The sequence below is a fragment of the Ochlerotatus camptorhynchus genome, unplaced genomic scaffold (genome assembly GCF_037179485.1).
Source record: "Ochlerotatus camptorhynchus isolate MF236.1 unplaced genomic scaffold, CSIRO-AGI_Acam_v1.1 ptg000077l, whole genome shotgun sequence".
Lineage (NCBI taxonomy): Eukaryota > Metazoa > Arthropoda > Insecta > Diptera > Culicidae > Ochlerotatus > Ochlerotatus camptorhynchus.
In genome coordinates this window covers 382,498-403,296 of record NW_027040567.1, presented here as the reverse complement: position 1 = coordinate 403,296, position 20,799 = coordinate 382,498, and the positions used below count along the sequence as shown (strand labels likewise).

Below are 20,799 nucleotides of genomic sequence, written 5' to 3'. Positions count from 1 at the left end.
GTACGAAATCGATAAGACATCAAGACGTATAACAACGAGTGCCGGAAGATTTTGATGCGCTATGCAAACGACTGGGAGGAGATTGCCAGCTGGATGGTGGATCGATTTGAAGAACGACGATACTCTATCCTTGGTAAATGGACTCAATCTGGTCAGTGTTCAAGGAGCTGAAACATCGATGAGTTCATTAGCATATCAAATTACCCACGAACAACAAGAAGCACTGGGACTGCAAATCCAGTGATCAATCTCTCAGCAGTTCTATGACAATATTCTGTAGAAGGAACATGTCACAAAACAATGCAATTTATACTAGAATTATTATACAGTAGAATTAAAAAAAAAAAGTTGAAATAATATCCTTCATTAGTGAAAATGGAAAACATTAACACCAACCCTTCAGATCAATCCATATTAAAAAGAAGTCTTCTGCAATTATTGGTTGAATTAGCTTAGGATAAATCATAAAATTGATATGATTTTACCTGATCGATACCGGAGTCCATGGATATTTTTTCTCGACACATAAGGATGTAAACAATGATTTGTGCGGTGTTGCCATTTTTTTATAAATATTACATGCATTTCTGAATAGGGTGTCCAACAGTCCCAATACTGGTGACAGAACTGTGCCAAACCTATTTTTGGCACACTGTGTAGAGTGACCACCCCTTGGGTTTCTCCAAGAGTAAACAACTTCGAACACCGATCATTATTATTATTCTAATTCTAAGGCTTGAGTCATTTAATATCTGGACTCACTTTTACTGCAGTGCTCCTAGCGGTCGGATCTGGAATGTTTTGACAGGAGTTTGCTTTGAAATGTTTCCTCTTTCAGCGCTGAAAAGTTCGTCATGATTCATTTGTTTAAAAGAAGTTATACTTGATGGGAGCCGCGAACCGAAAATTAATTTTGGACACCCACTTGGAAGATCCGACGTGGTCAGGTTCAATAATCGCAAAGTCGTTGAAATTGACCGTGTGCAGTGTTCTCAAATGTTTCCGTGAGCGGCATACTATCGATCGGCGTAGCGTAGCGGCAAGCGTCGTAGTGGAACTGAGGGTCGGAAGCTGCATTTGAAGGTGTTGAGAACGGTTAGGGCAAACCTAGGGCTGTCAGATTATGATTTCGTCAAGAAATTCACTGCCAGCCAAAGCACCGTCAGAAGGATTTCGATATTTTCGGGCCAGTAAGCAACCAAACGGGACACTGAAGTAGAATCTAGTGGCCAAAAGACGTGCCCGGAAATCCTACAATGAGTTTCTTACAAAGTACGAAGGATGAATCGTCATGGACGACGAAACGTACGTGAAGATAGATTATGGGCAGCTTCCCGGACAAAAGTTCTATAAAGCCGCTGGTCGAGGAGATGTCCCTAGCAAGTTAAATTTCGTTTTTGTGGATAAATTTGCAGGAAAGCTTATGGGGCCACCAAGATTCAAAAGAGTTATTCCTACACAAAACACAAGTCCTGCTGCAGTTAACAAATAACATTTATTAAATAATACCACGTAGTCCAAAGTTACCATTGCGTACAACCCCAGAGGACTGTCCCTAGTAGTTTTTCAAAAGTTCTTTCATCGATTTATCATTTAACGTAAAATAATACCTTAGAACTAGAAAAAATATCACCTTCGACTAAAAAAAAAAATCCGTAGAAATCCGTAGATTTGAATAAGTCTACGGAATTGCATAGAAAAAAATCTGGCATCTCTGTTACACACATTCAACTGCTTGCGCAACTCGCTACCCAATCAGAATATTGTGTATGCGTAAATAAACCGTTCACCTCTATCGCATCTCTCATTTCCTTACCCTTATCTTACCCGCAGCTTACCACTAACTGTTTTTTTTTCCAAAAAGTCAGCAAGTGAGAACATCTCTATATCTAATTTCATCTTGGCACGCATCTTGGCTTCATTTTTTGTGAATGCAAACCATTTAAAGAGCCGAGTCAGTTGTGCAAGCAGAAAGGCTAACAGATTGTTTGGATGCGGTTTTCAACAAATTCAGCTTTTGATAAATTTTCGACCTTTCTTACTTTCGGCCTTTTTGGTTTTCGACCTTTTCGATTTTCGGTCTTTTGTGGTACCTTAGAATATTTTCAGCCTTTTGTGATTCGGCCTTCTTTACGGGTCCCTGTTTTTCAAAGTCTTGAAAAATTCAAAGGTTCATTCAGTACAGCTATCTATGAGATGGATAATAACTAGGTAGGTCATGACTTTTCTTACACATTTCCTGTTAGTTGGTGAAAGGTCATTTTTGGATTCAGCTGCTGCACGGGTAAGTTGAACAATAATTAGCTGCGCCGTGGGTGATTTGCCCATAACTAATATCAGCGGATTTTCACATTTCTGGCGATCCTGCCAGGAGACGAACCTGGAATCTTGGAGACCACCGATAGGTAATAAAGGGCAAATCACCCACTTGCAGTGGTGGCACGAGTCCTGGAGTTTAACATTTTTTCCTTAACATTTGATACTTTTTGCGATAACCATTGTGACGACACACAAAACCAAACTGGCAAGCGGCAAAAATGTCATGACATTTCTAAACTGTTTTCTTCAAGCGACAGAACATTTTCGCACAAAGAAGCAGACAAGACCGGCGGCACGCGCGACATAAATTTATGTCGTGTAGAATTTTGCTGATTTCTGGCTAATTACTGCATTTATTTGATGTTTATTGCATGGAATTAAAAGATAAGAATGAAGACTGACCACTCATAAGCATTGATGTTAAAATTATGCGTAAATAAGGGAGTTGGTAATTTACTGTCACACGCAAGCCTGGAGCTAAAATTTCATTACAATAAACTGTTTGGAAAAATCAGGCTGCGAGATTTTATTTATTCTCTATCTCCGCTGTTCGCTTGGAATGTAGTTATAAACGGCCGCCCGTGTGCTGGCTGTTTTGTTTCGCTCTGGACGATGTTTTTTCAAAAACTGTACTGTTGCCACCTCTGATCGCAAGTGCCTTGCGATCCCTCCGGTAGTGGTGGTGGTGGAGGGGGTTACGAAATCGATCGGTCTACCGTCAGCTCGAAATCACCCCGGAACACAACGAAAAGAAAATACAAAGCGCAAGATTTGCAAAACGATCCCTAAGTGCTGGAAGTGACGTTGGGAATTAATCTCATAAGCCAGCTACACGCCACACTTTTGATAACTAGCTACACCTTTGAATGTTTTTGGTTGATGCCTATAGCATATTTAACAGGACATTTATATCTGTAATTGTAACCAGCTCGATTTTGTTTGCAAACCTGGTTAAAATGTTTATATTTAATTATCTTAAAGATAACTCGTCCAGCTCAAACCTTTGTAGGGGTAAGAGGTGGGACCATCATCATCATCATCATCATCATCATGTCCGGACTCGTTTTCAACCACAAAATTCATGAAATTATGCTCAGATTGCCCTTGGAATTTTCCTCTGAAGTTCCCAGAAGTTCTGTTCCTCAGAAATTCCTATAAATTTTCATTTAAATTTACTCTGCGTTCAATTGAGAGTTTTCTTGAAATTCTATCCAAAACTATCTCAGGCTTCACATGATATCCACAATTCATCAGAACCACATTGAAGGCAGATTTTTTCCAGAATTATCTTGGAATGAGGTCCTTAGAAATTATGATAAAATTCCACGAGCCTCCACGACTCCAGATTCTTGAATATTTTTTGAAATATTTTATAACTTTTGAGTCCAGTGTTTAAACAACTACAAATTTAAAATACGTGGGAAATATGCATATTCCAGAACTTCAAGCATCTTAATTTTTAAATTGTTTTGTTTTTCTGCATATTATTCCACTACGGATCTATAAAGTTCAATGTGTGAATGGAAATAACGAGGAAAATTAAATGTTTGTAAACTATTAATCGTTTTCAATTCCAAACTTTGCATTCCACACGTGATTAAACTTAACCTTCATGCGCTGAATAACATACTCAAATACGATTTCGACTTACTGAGTAGTAACATCGTCGATTCTATCCCTTCCTTGACATACGGCTGCTGATTGTCTTGGCCATAAATTGACACTGCCGGAAGCAATTCGTAGGACCATCGAAGTTCTTCAGCGTTGAACACAAGAACAGCATGTAGAACTGTAAACTACGGTTGAGTAAAAATCGTGTGTGGAGCTTCACTCACTCTTTCGCCTTCAACAAGGAGCTTGTATTTTCCATTTCACTTTGTTCAATTTCTAATTATTACTGACCAACTTATTCGGCGCTCCACCTTTATATAGGAAAACTTCATTCTAGAAGCTTCGAAATGGAGAATTCCAGAGTGTTTCGGTTACTTAGTAGATTTTTCTAGATTTTTATTTCTCAAGTAATTATAGAATATGTTCGTTCCACACATAATCTGGCGGGGTATGGAATGTTCTCGAAGAAATTCCAGCAAAGTTTGCCTTGGAAGCGATACACTTTTTGACCAGGATAAAATTCAATAGTGTTTTATGAGTTTAAATACATTCTGAGCGGATCAGCAATATTTTAGGTAAAAAAGGTGTTTTTCAAAGGATGATTTTAACGCACTGTTCGGAATTTGAATCAATACGGTAAATCGCGCGATGATCGAGACGTTTCCGTCGGATAAGATTATTTTGCGGCCGAGTGTCTAGGAAGCTATGGAAACCGAAATGGCTCTTGATTTTGTTTTATGCCCTTATAGTATAAACCACCATCGCACTTCGTGAGTTGCCCCAATAGAACCCTTGCTTTTGGTTTGAATCAGTACAAATTCGTTCTATTATATAAAAAAAAAGAAGTATACATATTCATTTTCTTCCGAACTAAATAAACCACCATCACACTTTGTGAGTGGCCCCAACAGTATCCTTGCCGTTGGTCTAAATCGGGTCAAATCGGTTCTAATAATTATTTTATATTCAATCAAGTAAACCACCATCACACTTTGTGAGTGGCCCCAACAGCATCCTTGCTGTTGGTTTAAATCGGTTCAAACCGCTTATAATTAATTATTTTGGTCATTGATAAAATAAAATAAACCATCATCACACTTTGTGAGTGGCCCCAACAGTATCCTTATTGTTGGTTTAAATCGGTATACACACATCTAATAATGATCTACATCTCTAGACAGCCGGCTGTTTAGAGCATAAATCGAAAACACTTATAAATAACTACACAAAACAAAAGATCGCATCACTTATCAAGGTGAATCCTGATCCAACGAACCTAACCCACTAACAAAAACTCCTTCCTGTGACTTTTGTGGGATGCAGAGGTAAACACGGTCCCAAAACAACAAAAGTCATACACTAACATTCCTTTCCTCTCCCACCTGATTGCAAGGACGTGGCCGGTGACGTTATTGATCTTTAAAGGTAGGAGTCACTGGAACAAGTACACTGAGAATGGTAGGTTACTCCCAAGCCCCATTCAGTTGATTCTTTGTACAATTTCACTGGTTCAGATCAATCACGGAGTGCAACTATCGATACGTGCAGTCAGACTAAGCTAAGCTAAGCTAATAAATTTGCAGGAAAGCTTATGATCTGGCAAAGTATGCAGCTGTCAAAAAATGGAGGAATTTTGAATCAGTTCATGGTTGCAAAATGGGTATATTTTTTACCCATTAATGGGTGAAAAAACACTTCGAAATTTTATCGTCTCATTTCCGTCACCGAACGGCGCCGGTGGTGTAGTGGTAAGCGTGATTACCTCTCACCCCAGAAGGCCTGGGTTCAATCCCAGTCGGCGCCGCCGGGATGTTCTGAGGCATAACATCTCTGATCACGCCTTCCTTCGGATGGGAAGTAAAGCCGTTGGTCCCCGGTTCATGAGTTGATGGGTCGATAGGTAGGGTCCAGGTGTGGGAGCTGCCTTCCTGGCACGTCGGTAGTATTGGTGCTCAGCACGGAAAACAAGATCGACGGAAAAAACAAACCAAAGAAAAAAAAAAAAAAATCCGACACCGACTCATTAGGAATGCGAACAGTTACTGTCCGCAGCTTTTTTTTTAGCGAAAATGGACGATCTCCGGAATCCGAAACATTGGAGAGGCTTACGGATAAGTCAATACAATTTTATTCAATATGGTATTATAATATTTCATGTAATAAAATATGATCGGAACATCTGCATTTATTTTCAAAGTATTAGATCATATAGTATTATATCAACGAGGACAGATAACCAAGCGCCTGCATCTTCCATTTGAAAAAAAGGGGTATTTTTTGCCCATTTTACGGGAAATGCAATTTAAGAAAATGGATAAAAAGAACCCGTTTATTGACAGACTTCCCGGTTACCCATAAATGAGTAAACCATAGTTTACCCATTGAATGAGGAGGGGCACTTTAATGGGTTTTCGCGAAACACCGTGCCCAGTGCTGCGTGTAGTCAACAACGTCAATTGACATAAGATCGACAGTGAGCATGCATAAGGGCCTAAACGGGATGATCGATTCTCTTCGTCGATTTTCTCTTTTGTTAATAACTCTTTTGGATTAACATTTCTCTGTGCGTTTGTTGTTGCTTTTGATGGCCAATACAACCCGTTACATCACTGTATTGGACAAATTTCAGAATATAGCTTCCCTTAGCTGTAGCAATTTAAAGAGAAAATCGGCGAAGAGAATCGATCATCGCGTTTACACCTTTATGCATGCTCACTGTCGAGATGTTGGCCTAGCACTGAATTTCACTTCCGAGACTGATATTTGTAGTTAACATGTTATCAGGCCGTACGTCTTTGACATGACTCATGAATATCAATAGGGAAAAATAGAAAATCTTAGTTTTATCTCAATAAATCATTTTGACGTAGGAATACGTCATTCGGAAATATACTGGGAATGCAATTTAAAAAAAAAAAACAAAATCGACTCCGTTACGAAAAGTGGTCAGGTTTTGACCATTTATAACTCTGTCAATAGCGGATTGATTTTAATTCTAAGCAAGCCAATAGATTGGAAAGTTGCTAAAATGAATATGTTATCAATTTTCAATAGGTCACTATCGGCCAGTACACAAAGTCACGTGGGTTTCCCGTGATGGACATACCGAAAATCAGATCGACCACATCTGCATCAGCCGAAAATGGAGACGGAGCCTTCTTGATGTCCGGAATAAACGCAGCGCCGACATCGCGTCTGACCATCACCTTCTAACCGGCAAAATCCACCACGCATGGCGCGGATCCAGCGACGGGAGGAGAGACTCGGGCGGCGGTTCAACACACGCCGACTTGAAGATCCAGCGGTAAAAAGGTCTTTTGTTGAAGAACTTGAGACTCGAGCTGCGGACGTTCCAGAAGGTGGCAGCGTAGAAGAACAGTGGACGGCCATCAAGAATGCCTTTATAGAAACAAGCGAGAACAACTTGGGTGAGCTGCGCACCCAGAGGAAAGAGTGGATCACAGATGAAACCTGGCAGAAGATTGAGGAGCGTAGAGAAGCAAAAGCCGCGATAGAGCGGGCGAGAACCAGAGGAGCCAAGAACGAAGCCCGTCAACGATACTCGGCTCTAGAGAAGGAAGTCAAGCGCTCTTGCAGACGGGACAAGCGAGCGTGGGTGAACTGCCTGGCCGACGAAGGGGAGAAAGCCGCAAACACTGGCGATATACGCCTCCTCTACGATATCTCACGACGCCTGAGTGGAGCAAGGATGAACCCGAGGATGCCAGTGAAGGACACGACTGGACAATTGCTTACCGACCCCACTGACCAGCTGAAACGCTGGTTTGAGCACTTCGAACAACTTCTTCAAGTTTCGACGGCCAACCAGCCATCAACATCTCGGCATGATCCGCCTAGGGTGCGGCGCATCACTCGCGTCAATTCCGAGGCCCCATCACTGCACGAGATTGAAGCAGCTATCCGAAGCATGAAATCCAACAAGGCTCCAGGGGTCGATCGCATATCAGCAGAGATGCTCAAAGTTGACCCCATGCTATCCGCACAAATGTTGCATCAACTATTCTGTAATATCTGGGACACCGCGACTTTTCCGGCCGACTGGATGCAGGGCCTCTTAGTGAAGGTCCCAAAGAAGGGGGATCTGTGCGACAATTGGCGAGGCATTAAATTCCCTAGTAGCACGCTTGTCACAAATCAATTGTAGAAACTTATATACGACTTATTTCAGTCATAAACAAGTTGCTGTAACTTATTGTGATGAAAGCGTGCTACTCGGGTTACTGTGTATTGTTCTGTGCAAAGTTATCCTGAATCGGATACAGGAGAAGATCGACGCGACTCTCCGACGGCAGCAGGCAGGATACCGTGCCGGAAGATCTAGTGTGGACCATATTGTAACGCTCCGCATCATCCTGGAGCAGGTCAATGAATTCCAAGAGTCCCTTTATTTGGTATTCATTGACTACGAAAAAGCTTTCGACCGTCTCAATCACAAGAATCTGTGGGGCGCTCTGAGACGCAAGGGAGTCCCGGATAAAATCGTCAACCTGATCGAAGCGCAGTTTGAGGCTTTCACGTGCAGCGTTCTGCATAACGGAGCCTTGTCCGCCCCAATCCGGGTAGTCGCTGGTGTGAGACAAGGATGTATACTATCGCCGCTACTGTTTCTCATCGTAATCGACGAGATCATGGTAGGTGCAATTGACCGTGTACAGAACCGTGGGCTGCTTTGGCAGCCTATCACCATGAAGCATCTCAACGACTTCGATTTGGCTGATGATGTTGCTCTACTAGCACAACGGCGCTCTGATATGCAGAGTAAGCTCAATGACCTAGCCGAACGCTCCTCTGCGGCGGGTCTCACAATCAACGTCAACAAGACCAAATCGTTGGATATCAACACGGGCAACCCTTCCAACTTTACGATAGCGGGGAAGCAGTGGAGAAGGTCGAAAGTTTCCAATATCTTGGCAGCCAAATAGCGTCGGACGGCGGGACCAAGAGCGACATAGGTGCACGAATCAAGAAGGCTAGGGCTGCCTTTGCGAGTTTACGAAACGTATGGAGATCCAACCAGATAAGTCAACGCACCAAAATCCGAATTTTTAACTCGAACGTGAAATCTGTGTTGGTATACGCCAGCGAGACGTGGTGTGTATCAGCGTAGAACACTCAGAAGCTGCAGGTCTTCGTCAACCGATGCCTGCGGTATATAATTCGTGCCTGGTGGCCTCACAACTGGTCTCGAATGCCGGGCTCCATCGTCGATGTCATCAGAAGCCGATAGCAACAGAAATTCGAGAGCGAAAGTGGAGGTGGGTTGGCCACACACTTCGACGGGGCGGAAACGAAATCTGCAAGCAAGCGCTGGATTGGAATCCGGCAGGACATCGCAGCAGAGGCAGATCCAGGGGCTCATGGCGGCGGATCCTCAATAATGAAATTAAGCAAGTCGATAGAAATCTGACCTGGGCCCAGGTCAAGGCAAAAGCGAGCAGCCGCCCAGGATGGAAGTCTTTCACGTTGGCCCTTTGGTGGAGCACAGGACCCTTAAGTAAGTAACATTACTGATGGGTCTTCTAAATATCGGTACACGATTAGCTGGCGTATATAAGATAAAGTTACGATAGAACTTTTAATATCAATTGTCCCTTTACGATGTCAATGTCATTTGCGCACTGACATTGAGACAAATGATATTGATATTCTAACTGTGTGAACTACTACTGATATCAGGTGGCTAGTGAAATTCAGAGTTTTGCAGGTATTGATATTGATATTTTGCAGCTCTTTTGCCTTTACTCAATCATTGATACATCGCTCTAGCATCTTGTTTTTGTGTGCTATGCATGAATCTCGGAATTCGGGATTTTTCAGATCCCGGGAAATCTCGGAATTTCCCTGACGGGACTTTCCACAATAGATTGCATCGTAAATCTATGTTTTTAATTTTTTTTCAGAAATTGGAAATCGTTATAATTTATTGCAATCCGCTTAAAGTTATGTTATAAACATCATGGACATTTCTGTGGTTAGGATAGCAGACAACCTTGTATTTAAAATAGGTTTTATTGTTCCACATTTTTAGACGAGAAAATTAATAACACGAGCACTCCAGGCAGGTACTCGGTGTTGAGTGCAAGAGGGAGGAAGGTAAAATAAGTTTTGATCTGCCATCAGATGCACACAGTTATGAATACACCTGCTGGCACACGGTTATTTCCATTTGGGAAGGAACGTGACTGGGTGAATCTACTGGCTTTTGCTACGGCATCGGGCATAGCCACGTCTGAAGGGACGCTCGATGAAGTAACAAGTTTAAAGACTTTAGGATGGTCTTTGTTCCGAAGTAGGATGAATGAATCGTGGATGCTAGGGTGGTTTGCGGATTTTTAGTATAACTCGTTCGTACTATCACATCAAAGTTGATGCACTACAGGATGGTTGCGTTATTCGAATTTTAGTGGGTTGTAAGATATTGAGTTTGCGTTGTTGATTTTTTTGCTGTGAATCAATCTTCATGCAAAATATCACAGAACTTATTATGTAGTTATTCACAGCGAGTATTTTACATACTAAATAAAAAGTACTGCGATAGTAATTAATTCAATTTGTGTCTAAATTCAGCATACCTTCATGGGAGTAAATTATTTTCGGGTTCACCTCTTTAAAAACTACCACAACTGGATAATTTCTTAGTAAGAAAATCAACACTTAACAGTTTCGCAAACCTCCATTCGGCCATTTATTACATGACCACCCCGAAGTGCAGTCCTCGCATCGTTCTAAGATGCCACGAATCAAATATTTATCATCCTTTGTCTTGCATGTGGCAGTTGAGTTATTCTGGACAAAGCGATATAAACGCAGCGACTACTGACCTACACTGAAGCACCCCACCACAAAGGCTGCTGTTGATGACGATAATGACGAATCCATGGGTGTCGGTGTCGATGTTTGGCAGTTTTTATAGTTTTTCCGTTACATTTTTACGACACGCGATATCTGCACAAAATCGCAGCGAAAGTGTATTCTTTTATGACTGCCTCGCCCCGGTATGTTGTGGGTAGTGATGAAGCTGTTCGCTACTCAGTAACTCCTGCCATCGCAGCACCGCCCGCAGGGAAAGCGGATGAAAGCTAGCGTCAAAATGGAACAATCTGTGAAACCGCTTTTTGGAGTTAAATTGTTGTCAAGGGTCATTTCTGGAGCGGATGGAATGCTGAATCCTGTTAGGTTAGGAGAACAAAAAAGAGGTTCCGAGAAGGGTTGCTCTCGCTAATGGTGCCTAATTTTGACCGACCAGGCTGCTTCGGGGTGATTTATTCGGAACGGGTTATTCCTTCTCGAAAGGGAATTTAACATGTTCCGATGGAAGTTTTACTCCTAATTTGCGATTGACGTCATTTGTATCAATTTTCAAGAGGGTGTTCGGTTGAAACTCAAATGCATCATCATTTCGTTTCTGTCTGATGATTCGCTAAAAGAAAAGTTTTCTTTGATATGGTAATTGCGGTTTGCAAGCTTTCACTCATTGAAAATAGAGTGCACTGTCGAATCAAACCACATCAGACTGGTTGGAGGATTGTACGGGGACAAACCATCCCTGAGAAGATTATTTACAACATCAACACACAAGCAGAGTTTCCGTTCCATGCCTCGATTCGGAGCGGAAATCGTCTCGCCGAACCAATCGCTTTTCCCATGAAGCTGACGCATTTCGCAGAAGGAAAAGTGAAATATAATTCACGACCTCCCACATACATTCGATGAATTATTGGAATTAATCGGAATTAAACATACTACGGTGGATGTACCAGTCATGGCTATACGTTCCTATTATGGCATATGGAATTGTTGAATCGAAATAGGATGAGGTACGAAGCTTACCTAGCCACGTTCAGCATGTGCACCGGGAAATAACAGCTGGCGAACATGACCACGACCGCCACCAACATCTTGGCCGCTTTCCGGCGAGCTCGTAGCTGTCCCATGGTGCTGGTATTTCCCACGCAGTTTAGCGTCGTACGGGTGCTGTGGACTGTGGAAATACGGAGAGAGATGAAATATGTATGAATTAGTTGAGCTACACCTAAATTCGAGAAATGATTACGACTGTGGCACTACGGGTTTGCAAGGATGTTCAATGAATCGTCATTTTCTATACATAAGCAATGGTCGGTGAGTAGGATAGTAGCAGCGCTCGCTGCAGGAAACCCATCTTATTTTGAAGTCCATACATTCATTGGGATCAATTTATAGTCTGATATCAATATCATGGTAACTAGCAAATTCCAATTTTCAATTTCCCGGTTTAGTAAGCTGCAAGCATTCGGACTCGTTCTACTAACTTAAGTCATCTTCTTCTTCCTCGCATTTCAAGCTTATTGCTTATCGTTTACTTGCTTATTACGTGCTCTCAACTTATTGTTCTAGATGCACTTCCACAGTTATTAATTGAGAGCTTTTGATGCCTGTACTATTTTTGCATTAGTATAATTGTGTGGCAACACAATCATACTCTATGCCTAGGGAAGTCGAAAAAATTTCCGACCCGATAAATTCCTAGACCGAACCGGGAATCGAACCCAGCTACCTCCAGCATGGTCTTGCTATGTAGCTGCGCCTTTACCGACTGAGCTAAGGGATGTATATAAAATCTTATTAAGGAAGGAATCCTTAGTGGTTTCTATTCAAAAGCGAATAAGAGTTTTTCTTCTGCTTTTGAAAAAAAGGGTTGGGATTGCAGCAATAAAGCCCGATTCAAAATAAATTTTGAATGCGTCATAACTCAACTCAAGAATTAAACAACATACACGGTTGATCAAAACGTCAAACAAAAGGGTATTTATTCAGCTTTCAAACTATATATAACAAGTTATTACATTTCACCGTTTCGAACGAACTGTCGCACTTTACTTATGATCTGCACAGTCGCTGGTGACACTGTACCGGCGAACTTATTCCACTTTAAACGCATTTATTGTGCATTTGTCATTTCTTTTCCGCATCCTCGAAGTTTTCGCTTGACAATTGCCCAATATTTTTCGATCGGTCTGAACTCAGGGCAATTCGGAGGATTAATCTCTTTGGCGACGAAATTAACATTGTTTGCAGCATACCATTCTAGTACCTCCTTAGAGTAGTGGCAGCTGGCTAGATCCGGCCAAAACATAACGTTGATCTTGTGTTGCCGAATGAAGGGTAAAATCCGCTATTTCAGACACTCTTTAATGTAAACCAGGGTGGCCAGATTATTTTTTTCATTATCGGTAGCTTCTCAAAACTTTTATCGGTAGTTATCGGTAGGTCGTCTGAAGAAGGCTTTCCCGATACTTGGAGGGGGGCTGTTCTTTAGTTATTAAGTTCATCTGCTTTAAACGTGTCGAAATCAATATTTCTAATTCTAAAGCTAATTCTGACTACAAGGAAATCAACACATAGGTATTGATTATTTTTCAAGATTACTAAAAATCTGTGATTCTCGGTAGGAATAGTGAAAAATCGGTAGTTTTTAACCTTTTGTCGGTGAATCGGTAGGCATCCCGAAAATCGGTAGGTCTGGCCACCCTGCTTATTTAAATAAAATTCTCGTTCGAGCAACCCGAGTCTTGTCACTATTAACAAGGCATACAAAGTAAAAAGGGCTAATCAGGGCGTGGGACAACTTGGTTGAACGTATCAAAATATGATTTGATGTTTTAATTACCTTGATTTAGACTTGAACAAAAGTATCCACAGAAAAAAAACATTGTTCAGCACAAAAAGCTCTATCCTTTATTAGTTTTTGAAAATACTCAAATATTTTCGATGATATTTAGAAATATTTGATGATATTTTCAAATATATCAAAGTTGTCAGGACTAGGGTGTTCGGTGGATCTTATACCATGAACATAATACAGATTTATACTTTTTAGTTTTTTTTTTTTTTTTTTTATTATAGTCTCTTTAACACACTTGGGTCATTCGTGACTTGTCCGGGGGTGAGATTTGAACTCGTGACTTTGGCGTGAGAGGTATGGATGTTAACCACTACGCCGGGGTCGCCCCCTATACTTTTTAGTATTTATTACTGCAAAACTACAATTTGTAACAAAACGCTCTTAAATGACCATAACATAATAATAAGCACGATATTCTGATAAACTGAACACTTGTCTCTTTTACAAACAAACCTGTCATTTGTTCTCGTCTATCTAAACACTACTGACAGCATGGCATCCTCGATGGCACCACTAAAAGTTAGTAAAAAAAATATATGTATGGAGATTTGAACATGTTTTCAAAAATATCGCTTTTAGAAGCGAAAACAGAAAAACATATTTGATAGGCCAGTTTGGTAAAAACAAAAGCTTCCACTTCTACTAAATATTTTTTTGTTGAAAAAGTTTCTAATTTCGTAAAAATTACATGTTAATAACTCAGCTGTCCCTGGACCAATTTCAATAATTGAATCACCAATCGATCAGAAATATTCCTACGCAAGTTAACCCTTTATCATTTTTCAAAATGTCACTATTAAAAATTACACGAATGTACAATTTTTGCTATATTAATTAAAATAATCACCGATTGTCTGTGAAAAGTGATTTCCCTAACACAGATTTCAAAGTTGAATTCCATCCGGTCTCACCAAACGGTGTTTATTCAATCACCGCGTGGTAAGTGGTGGTGGTGTTCTCCAATGCACAACGAAAGGCTGCCCGCAAGCAGCAAGCTGCAGAACATATGACCATCCATAGAAGGAGGAAGAAGCCGCACAGATATTGATCGGAATCAGTAGCTCTTCGTGAGTCGCTGTGGGCCATCTATATCAAGCGCGTCATACTAAAGAGCATAAACAGAGAGAACCCCGCTCAAATTCCTATTCCTACAGAAAACACAAGCGAATAAGATTTATTATGTAAGACCACGTAGTCCTACGTCACCATTGCGTACAACAGCATAGGGTTGTCCCTTGAAGTTTTTAATGTTTAAAAGTTATCGACACTGCCATTAAAAAACTTAGAACTTCCCATAAATTTTCTCACAATGTTCTAATGTCATGTAACTTCCTTACGTTTCCTAAATTTGCATTTGTAATTTCAGCAATTTCATTAATTAATTGATCTGTCTTGATGTTCCCTGAGCTTCACTAAAATTCCTGAAAATCATGAAATTTCCCTGAAGTTCTTTGGACTTGTGAAGTTTCCAAAATATTTATGACTTAGACGCTAGACTTTTCTGAAATTCCCGGGTTTTCTAATTTTAAAAGAAGTTAATGAAACTGTCTATAATATACCGAAACTAACACAAAAGTCTGTGCTTTTTTGAAGTTTCAGACCTCCTTAAATGTGCCTGCAGCTAGTGTGGATCCGCAATAAAAATCTGATAGTATCCTTGAAGTTCTGGGAAATCGGAGATGAACTAGCCTACGGCTAAAAATCTCCTAAATAAAGGAAAAAAAAAGTTCTGGGAAAGTTGAAAAAACTGACGGGAGAAGATGAAAGAATCATTCGAGCTAAGGCTGAAGAAGCTTCCAAGGTAAGGTGGAAGAAAACTCCAGGGAAAGTTGGATGAAACCTCAAGAAGTTAAAAAATGAATAAAACTTCCGGAAGTTAAATAATGTTTAAAACATATTTCTCGATTCCCTAGGAATTACCAGAAAGAGCCATCGACTATTTCTCGATTGATGGGTAGCCAAAAACGGTGAGGAAATTCAAACATTAGTCAAAAGCGTATCAAGCATAAGGCATCTTTAGAGATGATTGTTTAGAATTTTGAAGGCTCAATAAATAAGAAACAAATCTCTCACAAAAAATTTCTCCGAAATTCGAGCGCGGGCAGGTAATTATAATTTTGATTATTAAAAAACGGTATAAATCGGTATAAAATCTTATAAATCGGTATTCTTAGGAATATTATCTGTATATCGGTATCTAATTTGGAAATCGGTATAAATACCAATAAATCGGTATATCTGGCAACGCTGATGTAAACCTTCGACGTCATTGTGTGAGATGTGATGAAAACCTGGGTTTTAAGGCCACAACTGCAGATTCCTTGTCAAATCATTAGTTTCCGAGCAAACTTATCAGCAAAAACAAATTTATACTTGGAAAGGACATCCCCACGACCAGTTGCCAGGTAAAATTGTGCACAATTAATTTTCTTTTCTCAAGTTCTTTGATCCGTAATTTCGGGATGCGTCGATCAATCGAGAAAAACTTTTCACCAATTTCTTCGGCAATCCAACATCAAAAAATGCCTGTCAAACGTTTTTTGTTCCAACCACCAGGGGCGCGGTGGTGTATTAAACCGTGCGTCCAGATTTACTTTGAATCGAATTTTATTCGTTTTGGAAAACGATATGAGCTTGGGCTTGAATCAGACTACCGATCTCCTTATATCACAAAACAATTGCGATTATGTTTTCGTTCAACTTGTTGTTACTTGGTTTCGATCCTGGTGGTGACCTCACCGAGGACGACAACAACTGCTGTTGAGATGGATTTGGCACGTCTTTCCTAAAACTCAAATATTACTTCTTTTACGTACCCGTCCTTCCGAACCGAATTTCATTATGCTTTATAAAAAATGAAAGAAAGCCGATTCAAAGTAAATCTCTGTAATGTGAAGGAACTTGGCATTGAACCCATGATTTTCTACTCAGTAAACAAAACTGGTCACCAAAAAGCCACCGAGCTCCTTATTTCACAAAACAATTACAATCAAATTCCCGTTCAACTTTCAGTTACTAGATTTCCATCCCAGCGGTGACCTCACGGACGACGATAACAACTACTCTTTAGAAGGGGTTTGTATATATTTCCGATCAACACGTATTTCCTAAAACTCAAATATTGTTTCTTTCACGTACTCGTTCCTCCAACCGAATTTCAATATGCTCTATCTCATATGATGGCGAACGCATCCCTTCGACAAGCAATTGCGTCTACGAACTCTGTGATGCAAGTTTTAGATGAAGAACAAAACAAAGCATTGAATAAACTGAGGACGGAGATCGCGCAAAACACAACAAAAATCAACACAATTCTCGAACAAACAACAATGCGAACTGAGCAAAGCCAGCCACCGTTGCATGTCGCTGGCAATGACGTCACTCGACAACAAGCTGAGTCTACTGGAACCAAACTAATAGAACCTGTGGTTTACCACCTGGCTGTACTTGTCTGGTTTCGATCCTTCCGCAACAGTACCTCAAATCGAAAGGCTCGTTAAGGAAAATCTCGGTACTAATGGTGACATTGAAGTTGCAAAACTGGTTCCTTCAAAGTCGGAATTGGTTTGCAGCTGCAGGAAGTAGCTCTTTTTGGATCGACGTGGCAGCAGGGAATTGTTTTTCGTCCATTCGATGCCAAACAAACATCGTCAAATCGGCCTGTTTTTCGTTTCGGAGCTTCATCACAATATTTCTCTGGGCACCCTACAAATCGGTGTGCCTCCACAGACGAATTACGCTTTTGCCTTAAACGAAACTACATCCTCAGAGGTCCGAAACTACCACAGAAATATCGACTGGCTCTACCGATAGGCAAATCCAAACACTTTATTATCAGAATGTACGCGGGCTACGCACCAAAACTAACGAAGTGTTCCTAGCACTATCGCAATGTGACTACGATGTAGTAGTTTCTACCGAAACCTGGCTCGGTCCCGATATCGCAAATTCGGAATTATCACACAACTACACGATCTATCGCTGTGATCGCAATGCCGCAACAAGCCTATTCCAACCTGGTGGAGGTGTTTTGATCGGGGTCAGAAATGTTTTGAATAGTGCCGCTGTCTCAATTTCAGGCAGTGAGTGTTTGGAGCAAACAATGGTCCGAATCAAGCTAGCCACTTTTGAGCTCTTCGTCTGTACAGTGTACCTCCCACCCAATTGCGACAATGCATTGTATGAACAGCACTGGGAATGCGTTCAAAGGCTGTTGGAACAAGCCGGTAATCGTGATATGGTTGTTGTTGTTGTTGGTGACTATAATCTGCCTTATTTGCATTGGGATTCCGATGATGAATTGCGATGCTTGCTACTCACAAATGCGTCATCTGAACAGGAGTTTACTGTGGTTGAATCGTTTATTGCCAATAGTCTGTATCAGATGAATCACTATGCCAATGGGAATGAAGGGTCCTGGATTTGGTTTTCACTAGAGATACAGATGGTCTCGTGCTTATGGAGCCTCCCTCATCGCTACTGCGTGTTGTTCAACATCATAACCCGCTAGTGCTGGTGATTGAAACTGCAAGTGAAAGAGATATTGTCCGTGTAGCGGATCCATTCGACTTTGACTTCAATCGATGTGACTTTGCTATTTTGAATTCAATGATTAGCAATGTCTGCTGGGAGAACCTTCTAGTAGTATTGATGACGTCGTTTCGATCTTCTACAACAAACTGTATGGGTTCATCAGTGAAGTCGTGCCTTTGAAGCAGTGAGTCGACGTCCACAGAAAAAGGCAACTTTGGTGGAACAATGGCTCCGTAATCGTCTACGCAGGGCAAGGAAACGTTACTTTCGGTCGAGAAATGAACAGCACAAGGCTGAGCTGCGTGTTTTAGAGAGCGAATATAACTCTATGCATGCGTAATGCTTTGGCAGCTACATCCATCGCACTTAAGCAAGTCTGAAACAGGCCCCGAAACTGTTTTGGTCTTATGTGAAAAATCGGAAGCGGACCAGTTGTCTTCCTCAACAATTTCGTTATCAGGGAGAAACAGCGGAATCACCATCAGACTCTGCAAACCTGTTCTCGTCGTTCAGTTTACAACTTCTCTCTTCATGAAGTTCGCACTAAACTTGAGTCCATAGACACTTCGAAGGGAGCTGGTCCTGATCGTTTACCTCCAATCTTTATTAAACAATGTGCGGAGTCAGTTGTCTTACCTGGAAGTATGCTTTTCAATAGATCGTTAACGGAGGGCATTTTTCCTAGTTAATGGAAGACTGCAGCTATCACTTCCATTCATAAAACTGGTAGTGTTAACGATATTGAAAAATACCGAGCAATTTCCATTTTGAGTTGCTTTCCCAAATTTTGGAAAGTCTTATCCATGATATGCTTTACCGTAACGTCCACCATGTGATATCAGAGAGTCAACACGGATTGGTAAGGAAGCGGTCCACAACAACCAACTTGATGTGCTACGTCAATAGTCTGGAATAGTCTTGAGAAGCGTCACCAGGTCGATGCAGTATTTTATGTTGATTTCTCCAAAGCATTCGACAAAGTTCCACACGCATTGGCTGTGGAAAAACTCAAACGTATGGGATTCCCGGAGTGGCTTACTCGCTGGATTGAATCATACTCATATCTGACCGCAGTGCTTTTGTGCGCCTTGGTGGATCCTGCTCTGAAATGTTCTCTATTACTTCCGGGGTGCCTCAAGGGAGTCACTTAGGACCACAACTTTTCGTACTGTTTGTGAACGGTCTTTGCGTACTCATGAAATCACCGAAGTATATGTTCGCTGATGACCTGAAATTCTTTCGTATTTTCACTTCTCTGGTGGATTGCTGTGCTCTCCAATTAGACATCGACTCTCTTCTTGAATGGTGCTCATTGAGCGGAATGGAAGTGAACATTCGCAAATGTAACGTTATTTCATTCGGGGACAACTGCAATTTTCGTGTACAAGATGTTTTCTTCAAATGTTAACCGAGTGTCATCAATCAAGGATCTGAGTGTAATTCTTGACAACAAGCTGATATTTACCGATCACACAGCAGCAATAACCTCCAAAGCCTACGCGATACTTGGATTTATCAAACGTAACACGCAACAGTTCGAGGATGTCTATTGCCTTAAATCATTGTGTTGCTCTCTGATGCGAAGCATACTGGAATATGGCGTTCTAGCATGGGCACCTTATCGTGTCACGCTTTGCTTTCGCATTGAAAAGATTCAGCGAATCTTTGTTAGATACGCTCTACGACTGTTACCCTGGAATAACCCGGTTGTTCTTCCCCCATTATGCTGAACTCCGGTTAGACAGACACGCCAGAATGATCTTCTCCGCATTCCTCAACATCGAACACTCTACGGGCAAAATAATCCGCTACGATTTTAATGTATCTAAAAACGTTTTTAAAAATAGGATTAGCTCTAGATTAAGGAATCAAGCTTCGTCGAGTGAATAATAAATAAATAAATAAATTAAGAAAAAAGTGACTATAATAATAATAAAAAAAAAACTACTCTATAATGTGAGGAAGCTTGAGATTGAACCCATGATTTTCTGCTCAGTAAGCAAAATAGGTCGCCACAAGGCCACCGAGCTCCTTATATCACAAAACAATTTCAATTAAGTTCCCATTCAACTTGCTGTTACTAGATTTCGATCCCGGCGGCGACCTCAACGAGGACGACAACGACTGCTCTTGAGAAGGATTTGATATAGATTTCCGAGCAACACGTCTTTCCTACAACTCAAATATTACATCTTTTACGTGCCCGACCCTCCAACCGAATTTCATTCCGCTTTATAATATATTATGAAAGAATGCCAATTTAAAGTATAACTATGTAATGAGAAGAAACTTGGAATTGAACCTATGATTTTCTACTCAGTAAGTAAAATCGGTCACCATAAGGCCACCGAGCTCCTCATTTCACAAAACAATTACGACCAAGTTCCTGTTCGGCTTGCTATTACATTGTTGTAGTATGGCGTACAAAGTAGTGTTTTTGTTGAGTTGTGATGTGAAAATAAATTAATAATTTCGTGTGAAATAGTGGCGTGTGCCGCGAAAGGATTATTCCAACGCGTGCCCGTGGTGTTTTTCTAACAGGATAAGTAGAGGAAAGGTTGCCTAGCAACTAGTTTTTGTTTAATTTTGTATGTTCCCCCCGGCGCGCTATTGATTTGTATAGTGAGCTGTGGCGGTAAAAATTTATTTTG

At 41.0% G+C, this 20,799-nt stretch overlaps 1 protein-coding gene across 2 annotated transcripts in view; it reads right to left on the bottom strand.

Annotated features, from left to right (window-relative positions):
• The window catches only part of LOC135697691 (orexin/Hypocretin receptor type 1-like), a 346,064-nt gene that overhangs the window by 63,626 nt on the left and 261,639 nt on the right, over nt 1–20,799 (bottom strand). For both annotated transcript variants that reach the window (XM_065217465.1, XM_065217466.1), the window contains exon 6: nt 11,782–11,932. In XM_065217465.1, coding sequence (XP_065073537.1) covers nt 11,782–11,932 — 151 coding nt within the window. The remainder of the gene's footprint in view (nt 1–11,781; nt 11,933–20,799) is intronic.